General features: G+C 41.7%; 1 protein-coding gene across 6 annotated transcripts in view; it reads right to left on the bottom strand.

Moving 5' to 3' along the window:
- PPFIBP2 (PPFIB scaffold protein 2) overlaps positions 1-15,867 on the bottom strand; it is a 180,101-nt gene that overhangs the window by 103,148 nt on the left and 61,086 nt on the right. For all 6 annotated transcript variants that reach the window (XM_077113862.1, XM_077113867.1, XM_077113860.1 and 3 more), the window contains exon 3: positions 9,175-9,389. In XM_077113862.1, coding sequence (XP_076969977.1) covers positions 9,175-9,389 — 215 coding nt within the window. The remainder of the gene's footprint in view (positions 1-9,174; positions 9,390-15,867) is intronic.

Below are 15,867 nucleotides of genomic sequence, written 5' to 3'. Positions count from 1 at the left end.
GTGTTTGCACATTCCTGGTCATTTATAAACATTGGTTCCTGGGGACTGAAACAGTCTCCTCAGGTCAGGTCTGAAAAGAGCCAGATGTCTAGAATTTAGTAGGATATGACTTACCTTGGGGGTCAGGGGTGAAGGGAGGTGGATAGGAAAATTAAAACTGCTGATTTTCAGTGCCTGAAGGCCCCCAACCTGGGATACTTTGCCAGGAAAAATGCATTGAAAATCCCTCAAGGTACAGAAGTTCACTGGTTTCCAAGGAAAAGGGGTTCTGCCCAGCAGCTTGACAAAGAGAAGTGCTTATGTCACCTTTCTGACTTAAAGAAGTAAAGAAAAGCCATGTTCTTGTTTATAAAGTCCTCGGATTTTCCAAATCTAAACAATCTTCTTTCCTGGAGTTTAAACTCCCCAGGATTTGTCCCTGACTCCCACCTAGTGGCACCTTCCGGTACTGCACAAGGACAAACAACTCCCCACTAGCGCGCAGTTCCCAGCCCCCACCCTACCCAGGGCAGGAGTCCCTGGGGACTCAAGTACGTGGCAGAAAGCGCTCAGGCCCACACTCCTTACTTCACACTCACCCAAGTTCACACTTGCCACTGGGGGAGGCAAGAATTTGACCTTTGGAAATTGGCTCTCATAGGACCTACTTTTTTACTCAATGAATAAGCATTACATTTCCTTTTCTCATTTTAAGATGCAGAGGAGAAATTTTTTCCACAAAACCTGTTTGTAACTTTTCAAAATTAAAATGTTCAATGAGCATATACCCTGGAGCATCTTTTGCTCTAGACCCATAGGTGGAGGATGGCTACACACAGCTTGACACACTTTATAATTTATAAAACAGCTTTTTCTTCCCACTTTTTTTTTTTTTTACAACTCCCCAGGGTTTTTCATCTGGTAAACAGAAAGCTCCAACATATCCCCTACCCAGATACCCAGATTTACCAACTTTTAACATTCTGCCACACTAATTATATCATTCTTTCTTTTTTCTAACTACGAGAGTAGGTTGCATACGTCGTGTTCTTTTACCACTTAATACTTCTGTGTACATCTCCTAAAACCAAGGATATTCACTTACATCGCAGCTTTAAGTACAATTATCCTCTGTTTCTTAAGATATCAAAGAAGGTAAATGAGGGATGCCTGAACTGAGCAGCGGGATGTCAGAGATGGGCGGGCACACAGCCTAGGTGGGGCCTCCTGCACCCTAGCTTAGCTGGGCCCTGCAGAGGATGCCCATTCAGGACACTCTCCACTGCTCCTCAGAGATCAGCCTCAGCCAAGTCCAAGACACAGGGGCAGCCACACTTAGACAGGCTCCCTGGACTGTCTCCACTTTAGTAACAGAGACCTGGACTGAGGAAGTCAAAGGCTGGTACCTACCAGGAGACCACTCAATACAGCAGTTGAGACCACTCAAACTGCAGGCTTGGAATGCTTGGCCAGTTCTTGCAGACTGCCAAACCCAGCTGTCACTTCCAGAGTCCCAGAGAAAGGAAATAGGTTTGCCCAAAGCAACATACAAAGGTTAGTGGCAGAGCCGTGGCCTTTTGACGCCTCCTCCTCCAGGGCTCTTCTAACCTCCCATACTGCTTCATCCTGGTTCAATTTGCTTCCGTCTGCCCAGAAAGGCTGACCCACAGGACACCTCCAACCTTGCAGGGAAAATAAGTTTCTGCTGAGTAGCCAAGCCTGCCCCACACATACCAGTTACAAAGAGGGGTCCAGAGCACAGTCTCTCTACTGGTTTTCTGCCAACGACTCCCCTTACCCTGGAACCTGAGCTCCACCCTGACTTGCCCTTGTTTTGATGCTGTAGGGTTTACCTGACATTCTTCTGACTTCATCTTGAGCCCTTGGGGATCCCATTGGCTCACATCCAATGCCATTAAATGTCAGTAAAGACTGGTTGCCTGGCTTGGGGGTGGGCATATCCCAGACCATTTGGAGACTGCTGGCTCTGGCATGCCTTAGGCACGAGCACAGGGGACCCTGGCAACTAGTCACAGTGTATACAACACGCTGGGTCTACTTGTCAGGCTAACTGGATGTTCCAGCCCTGCAGGGCCCACCTGAATCTGGGGAGTGAGCTCCTCTTTGGGTTCCACCACTCATCCTAGCCCTGGGTTTACCCAACCAACTCTGGTCAGTCAATCAATTAGGTAAGGAGGGATGGGGACACCTCTTCAAATAATGAGAAGGTCCATTTCTCAAGATTCAGCCCAAATACTAGAAATGATCATAGAAGCGGCATAGTCCTTTCTTGCCTGTGGCATATGTTAGAGCCCACAGTGCCCAGGGTCACTGATGACCACCTTTCCCCTTCCTTGCCAATCTGATGGGGTTCAGTGGCTTTAGACTGGAAATGGCCACACTCTCCTTATAGGCAAACTCCTGAACTTCACGGTAAAAAGGGGGAATGCATGGGTCTAGGAGGAAGCTCCAGGCAAGGAAAAGTGGCCACTCCTTTCTGAAATTCAGCTCCATTCCAAAAGTAACAGAGATGCCTCAGCCTTCCAGCCTGGGCCTTAGCTTCATACTCCATGAGCTACGGACACTGAGTATAGCCTGTCAGCCAAATATCAAAGGTGGCCTTTCGTCTGAGGGTGACGCTGTTCTGCTGCACCACTGGACAGTCTCATGATGCTTCTCTGAGGCCTCAGCCCCAGCTTGCCTTGATTGCAGTCATCGTCAACAATACAAGAGACTCACCCAAAGCTCCCTGATGTACCACCAACTTCCCAGGGAGGCCCAGAATTCTGTTGCAGACACTGCTGACAGAACAATGGAATCTAGACCCCTTTCCTCCTTGTCTCATGGAAGCCCCAGAGAGAAACCCCAGCTCAGAGAGCCCACACTGAGAAGAGGTTGAAAGCCTGCTTCTTCTCACTCTAACTGGCAGGTCCCAGAATCCTAAAAACTTGCTCACAACCCAATACCACAGGATATGGGACACATCTGCTCTATTTGGCCTTTAGAAGGCTCGAGTCTGATCAGTTTATCATTATCCCAGGCCTAGAGGCCTTGCCCAACAGGTCATCTGCTGTTGCTGGACTTGCTGACCCAGCTCTGTCCCAGCCCTGCCAGGACCCTGGCAGAGGAAAAACCAACTCCACTCCAAAGAAACCCTGCTGCTTAGTCTTTCTGACTATACTGCACTAAAATCAGGAGTGCAGTTATCAGGATGATTCTGCTAGTTTTCCTTTCTAACCACCAATCGCTCCGCACTTCCCACTGAGCAGTTTTTCCTATGTACCACAGGTGTCAACATCTGAGCCTGAAGATCCACAGGACCTGGAGAAGAGGCAACGAAAAGGAGACCTTGTTTCCTACCAAATGATCCTTCCCAGGATCACAACTGATGGGCCCTTAGGTGAACACCTGACCCAAAGGCAGCTAATCTGTAACTGTGATTAAATAAGTCTTTAGTTTCTCTTTCTTTTGCACTTAACAATTCTTCAAAGGCCTGGAGGACTTAGCTTAAAAATTAAGAACTAGGCCAATCAGATTTTCTCCTTCAGGAATTTAGCTAAAAAAAAAAAAGACAGGGGACAAGAATTTGTCAGCTAATGAGAAGAGTAAAATCAAACATAAGGATGTGTGGCAGTCTCTCTGAGCTGTCTTCCTAAGGACCATTTATTCCCCCACCCCCCACTTCATCACTGCTCCTTTCTGACAGAGGCCACCTCCCACTATGGAAAATGAAAGTGCAATACTCACTTTCCCTTGCAGCTGGAATACATGCATGTGAACAAATTGGGGCTAAATGGCAATTCTACTGGAGAGTTTCAGAGAAAAGTGGGTTTTTTTTGGTTGTTGTTGCTGTTATTCTTGTCTTTAAACCAGGAAGGAAAACAAGACACACTAAAGAAATCATTCCTTATCTCTGGACATAGCTGTATCGCTACATGTGAGAATGTATTGCCTGGAGCTGTAGCAACCATCTTAAAACAGTTACGGGATAAGCATGAGGTTGGTGGATTAGGAAGATGGAAAGCACCGGAGTCCCTGAGGTCATCTCAAAGCCACTAACCTAACCCTGGGAGCACCCATCCTCTAGTCATCTTGTTATCGATATATAAACCTCCTTATTAAATTATTTTTACTAGACAAAGTATCCCCACTGATAGAGATGTCATCAGGCAGAGTTGAACCATGCCAGGCCAATGTTATAACACAGCAGTAACTGAGATATGTGAGAAAGCCAGTGTGTCTAGAGAGGATGATGGTGCAAACGTGCAAGGAGATGCACAGATACCATGCTGGTCTCTCCAGCTGCCTTACTAACTCCAATTTCTAATACGAACCTGCATGTGTTGCTTTTTTTTTTTTTTGTCTTATTAATAATTCCAGTGAAATCTCTGCGTTTTAAACCAGCGCTTCTCAATCTTTAGTGTGCACAGGATGGCTCAGCAAAGGTATAGGGTGGGGCCACGTTCTGGGTTTTTTTTGTTGCTGTTTGTTCAAAAAAAAAGCTGCCAAAGCTACTGGTCCATAGACCTTAATTTGAGTAGCAAGGTCTTCCAACTGAAAGAACTAAGCTGGAACACCCAGTGGATTTCTTCACTGCTTTGCATTCTATTTACATACAGATAAGGCCTCCCATGGAATGTGTGTACAGCCATGACTTTAGGCCTATGAAACCTGAAAACCAGACAGGCTGTCTCTGTTCCAAATCAAAAACTTAACATCTCACTCTGATATTGTGGATTGTTTATATGAACTTTTGACCTGCTAAAAGTACACATTCAAGCTTGCTGATGTCCATAATTACTCTAAATGATTTATGTATTCAACAACATTTAGGAATCTTCTCTCCAAAGGAAGGCATGCCACTACCATTGTAAAAACCCCAAAACAGATCCGCACATCAGAATGCATGATGTTTTCTGTAATACATCTTGCAAAAAACAACCTTTTTTGGAAAATTATTAAAGTTAGATCCATGTTATCTACTACACACACAAAAATACTGCAAGATGGATTAGAGTTTATCATAAGATAAAAAATCAAATGTAAACCTACTGGAGGAAGATAGATGTGAACAATCTTTTATCTGAGGCTGGGAAAGGCCTTTCTAAGGATAAGGGCAAAGCAGAAACCAAAACAGGGAAGACTGATAAAGTTTATTACAATCTTTTTAACTTCTATGCCTCAAGAAGAACTATAAACAAACTATAAACATTTAGGAACAGAGTGAAGAAGATATATGCCACAAATAAAACAAAGAGTTAATACAATACTATTTAGATATATATATAAAAAAATAGGACAGTCCTAATAGAAAAAGAATTCAGAATATGAATGGATCAGTAGCCTCTAGAGTAGGGTAATCACACCCAAGGGAAATTTGAGGTGAATTCTGGGGTGTGGGAAGAAAATATTAGAACTATTTTTTAATCTACCCTTTTAAAATACATGCCTCATATTTTAAATATATTAGCATAATACTGCATATGTGAATATGATTATTTAGGGAATGCATTTTTTTTTCCAGATACAGGTTTGAAATCCAAATTTTGAAACCGTACAGAAGAATACTAAGAAACTAAAGAAAAAAATATTCAGCTTTTCCTACTAATCAAAGACATATAAAAACAACAAGAAGAAACCACTTTTCCTTATGAAATGAGTCAAGGTATTGTTTTTAATCTTAGTGATTATTGTCAATCAGGTACAATGGATTGACTCATCTCAGACCCTGCCAATGAAAATATACACGGGCACAATCTTTCTGAAAAGTGATTTGGAAAATGTGTCAAAAGGCTTAAAGATATTAATATCTTTTTTCTAGGACTGCCAGATTTAGAAGACTGCAAGGGACACATATTTATACAAAAATTTGTTCACTGCTTATCTAAAATTCACATTTGACTGGGTGTCCTGCATTTTATCTGACAACCCTTTTGAACTCCATAAAACTTTTAGGAATCCATCTTAAGAAAATATTTAGAGATGAGGACAAACATCTCTGGGAAAAGATATTCAGCGCAGCAATTTCACATATTGTGAAAGCTTCTGAAAAACAAAATGTCAATATTAGAGGAATAATCACATAAATTAAGGTATATCTATACAAGTAAAGGTACATAGTCCTTGTAAACCATATGGTGAAGAATAAAAACCAGCTCCTTTCTGTATGATGGGCAGATTGCACTTTTGTTGGGGAAGATACTTTGATGAATCTCTGGGTTATGTGAGGGTAATGTCTGAACCTAGACAAGAGGGAGAACCTAAAATAAGGAGATGTTAAACTTTGCAGTCTAATGAATGGCCAGGGAAGAGCAGGGAAGGCTTTGTCTGAGAGTCCCCATGGAGTCCCAGCCACGTGGTGACAGGCCAGCCCCAATGACAGAGTCAACAAGTGACTCCTGAAGAGGGATTCTGGCTCATGGCCCTTGAGAATGGTGACTTCCAATACCCAACATAAGTTAAACGTTTTGTTCTCTACACTGGGGACATTCCTTATATAAGTTCCCCATCCTTTATCCACAATTCTGACACTCTAAAAAGTTGTTTGTGTGCTCATGTGTGTGTTTCAATAACGTTGGTGCCAAATTTATTTAGCAGTGAAACTTAATCTGATTTGGCACAAGAAGAATATTATAGTCTACTTCATGTGGATATTCATAAATTTCACTAAAGAAATGTTAATGTGTTTCCTGCCCTGAACCCTACTGAAGATGTTATACACTCTGTGGCAGACATGTACTGCATCGCTTTTCTAAAGTCCAATAAATTCTGAAACACATCTCAACTCAAGGGTATTGGTTTAAGGGACTACGGATCTGTAATATCTTTTAGCCCTCACAAAATTTTCTTATACCACTGCAGCCTAGAGTCAGTGGTGCTAGCAGGAACGGAGGAAAGGACCAGTGGCCATGCCTGGGGTAAACTGGGACAACTGAGTGCTGCAATTGAATAGAGATGGGTGAAAGATGGTCAGAGATGGCAAGAAAGAAGCCAGGATTAACATCATAGAGCTGGAAGTACAGTAAGAGTTATGATGGAACTCAAGGTAAGGAAGGCAGAGTCCTTCTGCTATGGAGAGAAGAGAGAACTAAACCACTGAAACCATTTGCTACCCTAAACTCCCATCACTAAACGATAAAATGGGGACTTCTATCAGTTATTAACACAAGTGTGAGCCAACCACTTGGGGTCCATTTGAGAGGAAACATGAGGAGATTTTCACACTAGTTAATCAGTAAGACGCTACCTGAGACTCACCCATCACCTTTCTCCACCTCCCTCTGTATTTAGTTTGGGTATATTACACAGAACACCAGGTGGATAGCCTACTCGATGAATACATGCAGTAACACATATAATGAATATAAGAATTCTTCAGCGTTCAGAGGAAGGCATGGGGATTAGACTGTGTTGACAGATGTCTGCTGAATAGAGTAGGCTACAACTTCTGCGACACAGCCTACCCACTCATAAACAGCTCAGCTTCTGGACAAGGGTGCCTCAGGCTCTGGTTTGTGGTCTCAAAGCCTCCCTCTTGGTTTAACAGACCTGTTCCTAGAATTCACCTTTTGCATACTATGCAAATTTTTTTTTTTTTTAAGTGCATGGTCCAGGAATCGAACCAGGTTCTCCTGCATGGAAGGTGAGCATTTTGCCACTGAACCACCCATAAGGTATGCTTTTTTCTTTTTTGGCATGGGTAGGCTCCAGGAATCAAATTTGCAATTTTGAATCCGCTCTGCAGGACTCTAGCTTTACAGGTCTGCATTCCAGCTTTCATCCTTAGACACTGCTTAGATAACCACATACTTTATCTGGCTTCCAGTTTCCTCCTTCCAGCCCTGGAATGGCTGCATCCCAGCTTGTCTCATCACTGGGCTTGTTCCCAGCCTTCCCCATTCCCAAATATTACTGGTCACTGGTCTCCTAAAGCTGACCTGCTGGTCTCCATCAGGAAGAAAATGGTAACCAAACCATTAATAGGTGGATATAGCACATCTTAGAAAGGTTTTCCCCAGGTCTGATATATGACATATTAGTATGTATAGTAGATGTTGGCGGTTTACCTGGCATTCATTTTTCTTCTTTTCCTTCTGAATGCTATCTGCCTCATCTCAGTCTCCAGAGAAAGGCCTGATTGGTTTAAATATTATCCTATTCTTCCCTTTATCAGTTATTGCTTCTGGAATGGGTGGTGGTCCAATTATGGTTAATGTAATATGAGAAGTCTAAAAGGGGATTCTGGGAAAATCCATCTCCTAGGAAAGTATGAAGAAGAAAGTCTCTCCTGTGCTTCTAGCTATTGTGTCTGGATATGATGATGAGAACTGCTACATCATCCTTATACCTTAGGATGAATTCAACAGGGAAATTGGCAGAGTAGAAAGTTGGGAAGGACCTATACCTTCATGATATCACTGAACATCACTGAACTACTGAATCAACCAACCCTGAAGACTGCCCTATCTCAGAACTAACTGGTATATGAAATAACATGTTTTCTTATAGTTAAAGCCAGTTCTTCTCAGAATGCTACATCATCCTAACATAATCCATGAATTTGCTTTTCCTCCTACGTGCAGTGGCTGAAACAGATCTGGTTCCATTTCTTCTCTTAATGAAGTCTACAGTTATCTTTATCCCACTCATTTACATCTTCAGTTACCCATGATTACCCTCAGAGACTAGTAGGTCTGTGGGTATGTTCAAGAGACAGCAGGAGAAAAAGAATAAGGAAATCTGCTCTCTCGGAAATAGTTCTAGAGCAAGGAGGTCTGTAAAGTAGTGGCAGCAATAAAAGAATGAATAAGGTGACCAGGCTGTAGTTAAGAAACAGGGTAGGAGGAGCCACATGATGGTAGAGACCCCGGATGGGTATAACTCAATCAGTTATACATGTAATTCCTGGAAAAAAATATTTCATGCTTTTTTTCTCTGGACCTGGGGTGGACTGCCCTTTCTCAGGAGAGAGGGACTGTAGAGATTAGGCAGACAGAGTATGTAGCTTAAGGTCCTTGACTGGGCTTTGTACTCCTGCTGAGAGGGCCTTTACGGGGGTGCCTGGCCAAACCTGGAAGGGGAAAAAAGGCTCAAAGGTGTACCGATGAAGCAACAGCTTCAGTGAGTGGTGGCATTCCATGGACTACCTGTTTATGCTTCCCAGTAGTTACCCAAAGAGGCCGTGGGCCTACTCACCAAGCTGTCTTCAAACCATTCCTTTATGTAAGCAGCTGTTGGGCCCGGGATCTGGTTCTGGAGGGCTTCTTTCTCTTGAGGATGATCCAGCATCTCCAGGGCCAGCCTCAAATCCTCAACAAGATGGAGAACAGGGAAGGGATTCGTGTAGGAGGCCGGGGAAGACAGTCCAGGCTCACAGGTACTATCAGTAATATCTGCACCTGACTTAGTACCTGGAACAAGAGAGAGGGAGGAACCTTTCTTAAGAAGGATGGACACCACGATCAAGATATTCAAAGGGAGAGGTAGTAAAAAGAGAAGAAAGGATAAGAAGCCTGGAAGACCAACTTGCCTTAGCAAAATCACTAATTATGTAAACTTTCCAGAAATCATCTTTATCTAATCTTGGACTGGGTGTGGTACAAAGAGATATGTCAGATGTAGATGGCAGATCGGGACTGACATATGAAAACATACACTTAAACAACTGAAGAAACCATGGGACAGCCCTCAGTAACCCAAAGCATGCAAGTGAGAAGAATGAAATAACATTTTTCATCTACTAGATTAAAAAAATCAATGTATCTTGTCTACAGAGATGGCAATCCGAGGTGGGACTCGTTCCTGCGCTGGCCTAATGTTTTGCTCTGAGCATTAGAATGCAAAAGTAAAGCTGTGCCAGTCTGGGCCTGGACCTTGAGAGTTCTGACTCCCTCTTTTCCTCTCTTCAAGTCCTAAACCACCACATAAAATCGTTCCAACCACCCCAACACAACATGGCAAAGGGATGAGCCATCCCTGCCAAGTGAGTACTGCCCAAATCATGAAATTAAAAGCAACCACCACCATCTAATTTGTTTTAGGTTGGTGCTTTATACAGAATAAGACAACCCTTCTGGTGAGAGTTTAATGAATTGAAATCTTTCTAGACCATATCAACTGGGAAATCTCTACATCCCTTGAACATATGATTTTAAACTTCTACTCTCTGTTATGTACATCCATATCTTATCTCCCCATTACAGCTGTGAGATCTCTGAGGGCAGAGTCCATGTCATATTTATCCTAGTTCTTAGCATCATGTCCTGTACCTAATACATGTTGAAGAGGCATCTGACTGAATGCTTGCAAGTATGCATGGATGAATAAAGAGGAAGAAAGCTAGAGTTGACATTTCCCCATTTCCTGGGCTATTGGATCAATTCTTTTTCATTTGGACTTTTTCCCTTTCTAAACCCTACCATAAAAAATGGGAGTGCTTCTCTGCATAAGTACAAAGACATACTTTTCAAATTCAAACTAAGGTGACACAGTCTAACAAAGGATTTTTGTGCTTCTTCCAGCAGTAAGAAATGCTTCAGAAAATAGTGTTTAGATGGTAGAATTTCTAGGGCATTTGGATTGTTTATAAGGCCAGTGTGATAAAATATTTGAAACCAAAACTCTTTTGGAAAATGTGGAATAAACATCCATGGTTACTCTGCAGTCCTGACATCTAATTCCAGGTCCCTTTGCACTTCTAAGACCCAACTTTCTATTTGGCATGGCAGTCTTCTGGAATAAAAAATCCACACAGAAGGAAACAATTTACTAGTTGATTGCTGGTTTGTTTTCTGAAAGTACATGACAGAGGGAATCAAGGGTCACAATCTCTAAGCAAGTTAGTGGCCCTGGGGAGCTAGGACACTGCCCCATTGCCCATACTCTGATGTGTGCTCAGCAGTTTCTGACTCCCACACAGTGCCAACTTAGAGTTGATTGGGAAGCACTACAACCAAACCTTAGAGAGGAAAATAGACAGAAGCAAAACAAGACCCCAATTTCTCCAAACACCTTCCAAGTAATCCTTCTTCGTTCTGGACACACTAATTTCAACTTATATCCACCCAGTTTCATTATATTCATAGACTTTTGCATCTTCTGCTTTATAAATGTAGGATGAGTTAGGCTGGAGACTGGAGGAGAAAAACAAAGTTTTCATTAACTTTCTATCACTGTGTGACCTTGGACAAGCCTCTTCTCTCCTTTGGGACCCTTCTGGCTGCCCTAAAACTTTGGGATTCTACTATTTCTCTACCAGAAATATGAATGTTTGTGTACAAGTATATGAGAGCACATACGTGTGCATATTTTTGCATACTAACTCCTTTAATTTCTATTTCTACTTGATTTTAAATCTAACAATCAGATACTATCAAAATACAGAAAACTAAGGGAAGAAGAAATTTCCAAATGCTACCCTGGGGCTTGGGGATGTAAATGATATTGTATAGGAACTCATGTTAAACAAGAGATATAATGAAAAACGTGGCTGGTTGCTTCCGGAGAAGATGGCGGCTTAGTAAGATGCGCGGATCTTAGTTTCTTCTCCAGGACAGCTACTAGGGGAGTAGAAACGATACAGAACAGTGCCCAAAGCCACAACAGAGATAAAAAAGACAGTGTACCCCATCCTGCAACGGCTGGCTGGCTGAGAGAAGCTGCTCGGGTGAGATTGCCGAGGCACGCGGGCTTCACCGGGCGGGGCGGCAAGCGACCGGAGTCACTCCCTTCCCCCTTCCCGGGCCGGCTGGGAGAATTGGAGAGGTGGGCCCCTGAAACCGTGGCGGCTGGCGCCCACACCATGCATGGCCCCCCGGACCAACTGAGAGAATTGGATCGGAAATCCCCAGGCTGCGGAGAACGGTGACGGGTGGGGGAGGCCCCTTCCAAACCCGTGACTTCCCGGGAACATGCACTCTCCCGGGCGGGCCGCTGCCACTGGCACCCTCCCGCCACGCTTGTCGCCCCGGGCCGACTAGGAAATTCGGACGAGCGCTTTCCTGGGCTGCGGCGGCCAGCAACCCTCCCCGCGTTCGGACCCCGGGCTGGCTCGCACTCTTCCAAGCCGCTTCGGCTAGCGAACCTCCCCCATGGCAAGAGTTTTCCAAAGTTAAAGGTCCCACAGCACCTTTTACTGGTGGGACCCGCAGACAAACGTGTGCCACGAGCGCCACCTACTGGGCAGGATATGAAAAACAGAACCCAGAGATTTCACAGAAAAATCTTCCAAACTTTTGGATCCAATACCCAGGGAAATCTGTCTAAATGCGCAGACGCCAACAGAAGATAACGGATCACGCTCAAAAAATTGAAAATATGGCCCAGTCAAAGGAACAAACCAATAGTTCAAATGAGATACAGGAGCTGAGACAACTAATGCTGAATATACGAACAGAAATGGAAAACCTCTTCAAAAACGAAATTGATAAATTGAGGGAGGACATGAAGAAGACATGGGCTGAACATAAAGAAGAAATAGAAAAACTGAAAAAACAAATCACAGAACTTATGGAAGTGAAGGACAAAGTAGAAAAGATAGAAAAAACAATGGATACCTACAATGATAGATTCAAAGAGACAGAAGATAGAATTAGTGATTTGGAGGATGGAACATCTGAATTCCAAAAACAAACAGAAACTATCGGGAAAAGAATGGAAAAATTTGAACAGGGTATCAGGGAACTCAAGGACAATATGAACCGCACAAATATACGTGTTGTGGGTGTCCCAGAAGGAGAAGAGAAGGGAAAAGGAGGAGAAAAACTAATGGAAGAAATTTTCACTGAAAATTTCCCAACTCTTATGAAAGACCTAAAATTACAGATCCAAGAAGTGCAGCGCACCCAAAAGAGATTAGACCCAAATAGGCGTTCTCCAAGACACTTACTAGTTAGAATGTCAGAGGTCAAAGAGAAAGAGAGGATCTTGAAAGCAGCAAGAGAAAAACAATCCATCACATACAAGGGAAACCCAATAAGACTATGTGTAGATTTCTCAGCAGAAACCATGGAAGCTAGAAGACAGTGGGATGATATATTTAAATTACTAAAAGAGAAAAACTGCCAACCAAGACTCCTATATCCAGCAAAATTGTCCTTCAAAAATGAGGGACAAATTAAAACATTCTCAGACAAAAAGTAACTGAGAGAATTTGTGACCCAGAGACCAGCTCTGCAAGAAATACTAAAGGGAGCACTAGAGTCAGAACCGAAAAGACAGAAGAGAGAGGTATGGAGAAGAGAGTAGAAAGAAGGAAAGTCAGATATGATATATATATAATACAAAAGGCAAAATGGTAGAGGAAAATATTATCCAAACAGTAATAACACTAAATGTTAATGGACTGAATTCCCCAATCAAAAGACGTAGACTGACAGAATGGATTAAAAAACAGGATCCTTCTATATGCTGTCTACAGGAAACACATCTTAGACCCAAAGATAAACATAGGTTGAAAGTGAAAGGTTGGGAAAAGATATTTCATCCAAATAACAACCAGAAAATAGCAGGAGTGGCTATACTAATATCCAACAAGTTAGACTTCAAATGTAAAACAGTTAAAAGAGACAAAGAAGGAAACTATATACTAATAAAAGGAACAATTAAACAAGAAGACATAACAATCATAAATATTTATGCACCAAACCAGAATGCCCCAAAATACATGAGGAATACACTGCAAACACTGAAAAGGGAAATAGACACAAATACCATAATAGTTGGAGACTTCAATTCCCCACTCTCATCAATGGACAGAACATCTAGACAGAGGATCAATAAAGAAATAGAGAATCTGAATATTACTATAAAGGAGCTAGACTTAACAGACATTTATAGGACATTACATCCCACAACAGCAGGATACACCTTTTTCTCAAGTGCTCATGGATCATTCTCAAAGATAGACCATATGCTGGGTCACAAAGCAAGTCTTAACAAATTTAAAAAGATTGAAATCATACACAACACTTTCTCGGATCATAAAGGAATGAAGTTGGAAATCAATAATAGGCGGAATGCCAGAAAATTCACAAATACGTGGAGGCTCAACAACACACTCTTAAACAACGAGTGGGTCAAAGAAGAAATTGCAAGAGAAATTAGTAAATACCTCGAGGCAAATGAAAATGAAAACACAACATATCAAAACCTATGGGACGCAGCAAAGGCAGTGCTAAGAGGGAAATTTATTGCCCTAAATGCCTATATCAGAAAAGAAGAAAAGGCAAAAATGCAGGAATTAACTGTTCAATTGGAAGAACTGGAGAAAGAACAGCAAACTAATCCCAAAGCAAACAAAAGGAAAGAAATAACAAAGATTAGAGCAGAAATAAATGAAATTGAAAACAATAGAAAAAATCAATAAGACCAGAAGTTGGTTCTATGAGAAAATCAATAAGATTGATGGGCCCTTATCAAGATTGACAAAAAGAAGAAGAGAGGGCGGGCCGCGGTGGCTCAGCGGGCAAAGTGCTTGCCTGCTATGCCGGAGGACCTCGGTTCGATTCCCGGCCCCAGCCCATGTAACAAAAACGGAGAAACAGAATACAATAAAAAACAAGAAAATGTTTAAAAATGTTTCCCTTTCTTCCTTCCTTCCTTCCTTCTCTCTGTCTTTCCTTTAAAAAAAAAAAAAAAAAAAAAGAAGAAGAGAGAGGATGCAAATAAATAAGATCAGAAATGGAAGAGGAGACATAACTACTGACCTCACAGAAATAAAGGAGGTAATAAGAGGATACTATGAACAACTTTACGCTAATAAATACAACAATTTAGATGAAATGGACGGGTTCCTGGAAAGACATGAACAACCAACTTTGACTCAAGAAGACATAGATGACCTCAACAAACCAATCACAAGTAAAGAAATTGAATTAGTCATTCAAAAGCTTCCTAAAAAGAAAAGTCCAGGACCAGATGGCTTCACATATGAATTCTACCAAACGTTCCAGAAAGAATTAGTACCAATTCTCCTCAAACTCTTCAAAAAAATCGAAGTGGAGGGAAAACTACCTACTTCATTCTATGAAGCCAACATCACCCTCATACCAAAACCAGGCAAAGATATTACAAAAAAAGAAAACTACAGACCAATCTCTCTAATGAATATAGATGCAAAAATCCTCAATAAAATTCTAGCAAATCATATCCAACAACACATTAAAAGAATTATACATCATGACCAAGTAGGATTCATCCCAGGTATGCAAGGATGGTTCAACATAAGAAAATCAATTAATGTAATACACCATATCAACAAATCAAAGCAGAAAAATCACATGATCATCTCAATTGATGCAGAGAAGGCATTTGACAAGATTCAACATCCTTTCCTGTTGAAAACACTTCAAAAGATAGGAATACAAGGGAACTTCCTTAAAATGATAGAGGGAATATATGAAAAACCCACAGCTAATATCATCCTCAATGGGGAAAAATTGAAAAATTTCCCCCTAAGATCAGGAACAAGACAAGGATGTCCATTATCACCACTATTATTCAACATTGTGTTGGAGGTTCTAGCCAGAGCAATTAGGCAAGAAAAAGAAATACAAGGCATCAAAATTGGAAAGGAAGAAGTAAAACTATCACTGTTTGCAGACGATATGATACTATACGTGGAAAACCCAGAAAAATCCACAACAAAACTACTAGAGCTAATAAATGAGTACAGCAAAGTAGCAGGTTACAAGATCAACATTCAAAAATCTGTAGCATTTCTATACACTAGTAATGAACAAGCTGAGGGGGAAATCAAGAAACGAATCCCATTTACAATTGCAACTAAAAGAATAAAATACCTAGGAATAAATTCAACTAAAGAGACAAAAAACCTATATAAAGAAAACTACAAAAAACTGTTAAAAGAAATCACAGAAGACCTAAATA

The sequence above is a fragment of the Tamandua tetradactyla genome, chromosome 8, assembly GCF_023851605.1.
Source record: "Tamandua tetradactyla isolate mTamTet1 chromosome 8, mTamTet1.pri, whole genome shotgun sequence".
Lineage (NCBI taxonomy): Eukaryota > Metazoa > Chordata > Mammalia > Pilosa > Myrmecophagidae > Tamandua > Tamandua tetradactyla.
The sequence above is the reverse complement of the archived record's forward strand: the minus strand, read 5'-3'. Positions and strand labels throughout refer to the sequence as shown.